Source organism: Babylonia areolata, chromosome 25, assembly GCF_041734735.1.
Source record: "Babylonia areolata isolate BAREFJ2019XMU chromosome 25, ASM4173473v1, whole genome shotgun sequence".
NCBI lineage: Eukaryota > Metazoa > Mollusca > Gastropoda > Neogastropoda > Buccinidae > Babylonia > Babylonia areolata.
Window position 1 is genome coordinate 29,819,870 of NC_134900.1, and position 5,000 is coordinate 29,824,869.

Genomic DNA, 5,000 nt, shown 5'->3' on the forward strand with positions numbered 1-5,000 from the left:
GAAGCCGTAATGAGGGTAACGGCATGATGAAACAAATAGGCGAAACCAGGAACAAGATATCAGTGTCGGTAGCTCAATGGAGACGTCACTGCGCTCGGTTTAAATCCATATACGCTACATCACATCTGCTAAGCAGATGTCTGACCAGCAGCGTAACCAAACACGCTTAGTCAGGCCTTGTGGAAAAAAAAAAAATAAATAAAATAAATTAATAAAAAATATAGATAAATACATAAAAAGTACTACTACTAATAATAATAATATTTAAAAGGCGCAAAATCTTGATGAAGTCAACTCTAAGCGCGCAAAAACAAACAAAAAAGATGATAAATAAGCAAATAAATGTAAAACATGCAGACAGACGTGGGAACAAGATAATGATAGGCGAATGGGACCAGCTCCAAGTGAGCTGCTCTCCCAGCTATAGCGGTAAGCAGAGTCACCCGTGGTGTGGAGCGGTGGGGGGGAGGGGGGAGGCCGGGGGCCCGTGGGGGAGGCCGGGGGGTTTGGGGGGGGGGAGTCCTGACTAGTTGCCCACCCTGTGCTGATTGATAACAACCGTAACTGAGACGTTCTTACAGCGTCGGTCTCCAGCCTAGCAACAGCCTTTATCATTATCAACAGCAGGAGCAGCAGAAGCTACAGCATCGTCACTGCTATCAGCAGCAGCAGCAGCAGCAGTAGAAGCAATAAAAGAAAGAAGAAGAAAAAACACTGACGAATGATTGATATAAAATTTTAAAAATAAATCTTTAAAAAATTGTTTAGCATCGTCACTGTCATCATCATCATCATCATCAGTATCAGCAGCAGCAGTAGCAGTAGAAGCAACAACAACAACAAACAAAAAACTACACTGACGAATGATTAAAATAAAATCTAAAAGAAAAAAATCATCGCCACTGTCATCATAATCAGCAACAACAGCACCACAGTCACTACTTTCGTCATCAGTGGCAGAGAGACGTCACGTCATACTTGACGCTTTGAAGCCTCTAGTTCAACGTTCAGAGTCGGTCAGTTGGCGAACTGCAGTGCCTGTTGAAGAACCAGCCTCGCCTCGGCGTAGTCAAACACGGCGTCGCCGTCACACAGCGGCGAGGCGCGCGGCATGAGGCCCGCCGACATGTCCGCCAGGTTGAGGGCCGTGAATTCCCCCTCCAGGGAGAAGCTGCCCCGCTCCCTGGGCTGGAAGGAGTAGCCTTTATGGAGCCTCCTGCCCATGGAGCAGGACACGGAGAACTCGGACAGCGCCCGCTGAAGGTCGCTGGACCGGAACTTCCGGATGACGTTTCCGCCGATGGACTGAGACTTTCGCACCACGTGCTCGCCGTCTGTGCGGGTGACGTCAACGTCTCTGGCGTCCACGGACTGAGACTTGACAAGGGTGTTCTCGCTCTCCGCGCCCGCGCGTGACTTAGGGACGACATCGATGTCCTGGTGGTGCTGTGGCCCGCATGGTGCCACGTCCCTGTTACAGTCTGTGGAGCGAGACTTGCTGATGCCGGTGTCGTAGCCGCCGGAGCGGGACCTGCAGATAGTCGTCGTCGTCGTCGTCGTCGCTGTCTCCTCGTCCTCTCGGTCCGAGGCTCGGAACCTGCAGATCATGTCCTGGCTGTCCATGGAGCGGGACTTGCACACCAGCTGCTCCCCGTCGGCGCTGTCGTAGGACAGGTCCAGGATGTCCGCCGAGGAGTTGGAGCTCTGGCTGCCCACGCTCAGCCGCTTGCGGGCGTCCTCGATCAGAGAGTTCCGGTTGCTGCTCCCGCTGCCGCTGCTCCCACTGCTGCTGTTACTACCGGCGTTCTTCAGGATGCCTTTTCGGCGACGTACCACCTTGGTCAGGTCCGGTGCGCACGTGCACGAGCTCGTCTCTGTTGCGGTGTTGGGGGGTTGTGGGGTGGGGCTGGGGGACGGAGAAGGCCCTGGGCTGGTCCTCTCCCCTTCAGCCGGGCACTGTGCCGTGTTGTTGAGGTGGGTGTGCACGGTGTTTGAGGGGGAGTAGTTGCGGACAGGTTCTGGTGTCCACGTGTCTGCGCTGTCCACACTGCTGGGCGTGGTGGTGGTGGTGGAGGTGGACGTAGATGTGCTGGTGGCGGCGCAGTGATGGACGGGGCACGGGGGCTTGTGGGCACTGAGGGGGGTGGAGGAGGAGGAGGAAGAGGAGGAGGGGTGCAACAAAGGAGAGGGAGGCGGGACAGGTCTGGGTTTTGGGGACATGGCAGGAACCTTGGCACTGGCACTTGTGGAAGTCTCTGAACGAGCGGGGTGTGTAGTAGTTGTAGCGGTAGTGGAGGAGGAGGAGGAGGAGAAGAAGGAGGATGTCCCGGTCAGGGGGAGATCACCGGGGCGATCTTTTTTGCTGGGGGTACTTTGCGCGGGGGTGCCCTCCTCCTCCGGCCTGACACCGTTCCCCATGACGCCGCTACAGCAGCAGGAGCAGGAGCAGGCCCTGTCACCTCCTCCCCCGGAGAACTTCCCTTTCCACTTCAGGATGCCGCGTTTGGGCTTCCTGTCCGAGTGGAACACGTTGAGCGTCTTGTCAGGGTCCACACTCTGCTGCCCTTTGTCAGCCAGGCTTTCCCCCTCCTCCTCCTCCTCCTCCATCTCCTCCTCTGTCGCTGCCGCTGCAGCTGACGAGCTGAGACCGGCATCAGCATTGTCCAAGGGCTGGGCAGCGTCCTTCTCCTCCTCTTCCATGGCCTCCTCCTGTCGGCCCTCCTCCCAGGCCAGACTCTGGATGACGCGGTCCCTGATCTCCTGGATACTCTTGGCCAGGACCTGGGACCAGTGCTGGGAGGAGGAGGAGTTGCCGCCCCCTGAGCTCACCTCTCCCTCCCTCTTCCCATCCCTATCATCACCATCATCACCACCACCACCACCCTCTCTACGGCAGGTGCCGGTCTTTTCTCGACAGGCATCATCCGCTTCTTCTCCGCCTCTGCGGCTGGCGGAAGCTTCACCGTTACGGACACCAAGGTCAGTGTCCGCATCACCACGACCCTTTGGGACCCCGTCCACAGCGTTAGAAGACACCACGACTTGGAAGGAGGTCGTCATCTCAGTTTCAGTGGAGGTCTCGCCCTCATCCAGCAAGTTCTCCTCCGATTTCTTGACGCACCTCGCCCCAGGAACGCGGCGAAGATTAGTTGTAGTTGTCGCTGTGGAGGTGGTGGAGGAGAGCGAGGGCTTGTCGTCACCGGCCTCCGCAGGGTCCCCGGCCGGAGTGGACCCCGCCCCGTGGTGCCGGTGGGAGGGACGGCCGAGCGGGAGGGACATGAGGTCCTGCTGGCGGCCGTCGGGCGTGAGGTCGAATCCCAGGTTGACCCACCAGTGGCTGAGGACCTCGGGCAGGGTGGCCCGGCGGGCAGGGTTCACCGTCAGCATGTGGCGGATCAGACCTGAGGCCCCTGTTGCAACACAACGCACCACACAACGATCATTAGAGGAGGAAGAGAAGAAGAAGGAATAATGAAGCCCCTGTTGCAACACAACGCACCACACAACGATCATTAGAGGAAGAGAAGAAGGATGAATAATGAGGCCCCTGTTGCAACACAACGCACCACACAACGATCATTAGAGGAAGAGAAGAAGAAGAAGAAGGTATGATGAGGCCCTTGTTGCAACATAACGTACCACACAACGATCGTTAGAGGAAGAGAAGAAGGAATGATGAGGCCCCTGTTGCAACACAACGCACCACACAACGATCATTAGAGGAAGAGAAGAAGAAGGAATAATGAGGCCCCTGTTGCAACACAACGCACCACACAACGATCATTAGAGGAAGAGAAGAAGAAGAAGGAATAATGAGGCCCCTGTTGCAACACAACGCACCACACAACGATCATTAGAGGAAGAGAAGAAGAAGAAGGAATAATGAAGCCCCTGTTGCAACACAACGCTCTACACAACGATCATTAGAGGAGGAAGAGAAGAAGAAGGAATAATGAGGCCCCTGTTGCAACACAACGCACCACACAACGATCATTAGAGGAAGAGAAGAAGAAGAAGAAGGAATGATGAGGCCCCTGTTGCAACACAACGCACCACACAACGATCATTAGAGGAAGAGAAGAAGAAGGAATAATGAAGCCCCTGTTGCAAAACAAGGCACCACACCGATCATTAGAGGAGGAGAAGAAGAAGAAGGAATAATGAGGCCCCTGTTGCAACACAACGCACCACACAACGATCATTAGAGGAGGAAGAGAAGAAGAAGGAATGATGAGGCCCCTGTTGCAACACAACGCACCACACAACGATCATTAGAGGAGGAAGAGAAGAAGAAGAAGGAATGATGAGGCCCCTGTTGCAACACAACGCACCACACAACGATCATTAGAGGAAGAGAAGAAGAAGGAATGATGAGGCCCCTGTTGCAACACAACGCACCACACAACGATCTTTAGAGGACGAGAAGAAGAAGAAGGAATGTTGAGGCCCCTGTTGCAACACAGCGCACCACACAACGATCATTAGAGGAGGAAGAGAAGAAGAAGGAATGATGAGGCCCCTGTTGCAACACAGCGCACCACACAACGATCATTAGAGGAAGAATAGAAGAAGAAGGATGAATAATGAGGCCCCTGTTGCAACACAACGCACCACACAACGATCATTAGAGGAAGAGAAGAAGAAGAAGGTATGATGAGGCCCCTGTTGCAACACAACGCTCTACACAACGATCATTAGAGGAAGAGAAGAAGAAGAAGGTATGATGAGGCCCCTGTTGCAACACAAGGCACCACACAACTATCTTTAGAGGACGAGAAGAAGAAGAAGGATTTTGTATTTCTTCTTCTTTATATATATATATATATATCACAACAGATTTCTCCGTGTGAAATTCGGGCTGCTCTCCCCAGGGAGAGCGCGTCGCTACACTACAGCGCCACCCTTTTTTGGGGGGTATTTTTTCTGCGTGCATTTTTTTTTTTTCCTGTCGAAGTGGATTTTTTTACAGAATTTTGCCAGGGACAACCCTTTTGTTGCCG

The 5,000-nt window shown here is 53.9% G+C and overlaps 1 protein-coding gene across 1 annotated transcript in view; it reads right to left on the reverse strand.

The window, feature by feature from the left end:
- The window catches only part of LOC143299605 (uncharacterized), a 91,063-nt gene that overhangs the window by 1,139 nt on the left and 84,924 nt on the right, over nt 1-5,000 (reverse strand). Inside the window, exon 7 of the mRNA XM_076612893.1 lies at nt 1-3,410. This exon is cut by the window's left edge and continues 1,139 nt beyond it. Within this exon, the coding sequence (XP_076469008.1) occupies nt 1,018-3,410 (2,393 nt within the window). The 3' untranslated portion in view covers nt 1-1,017. The remainder of the gene's footprint in view (nt 3,411-5,000) is intronic.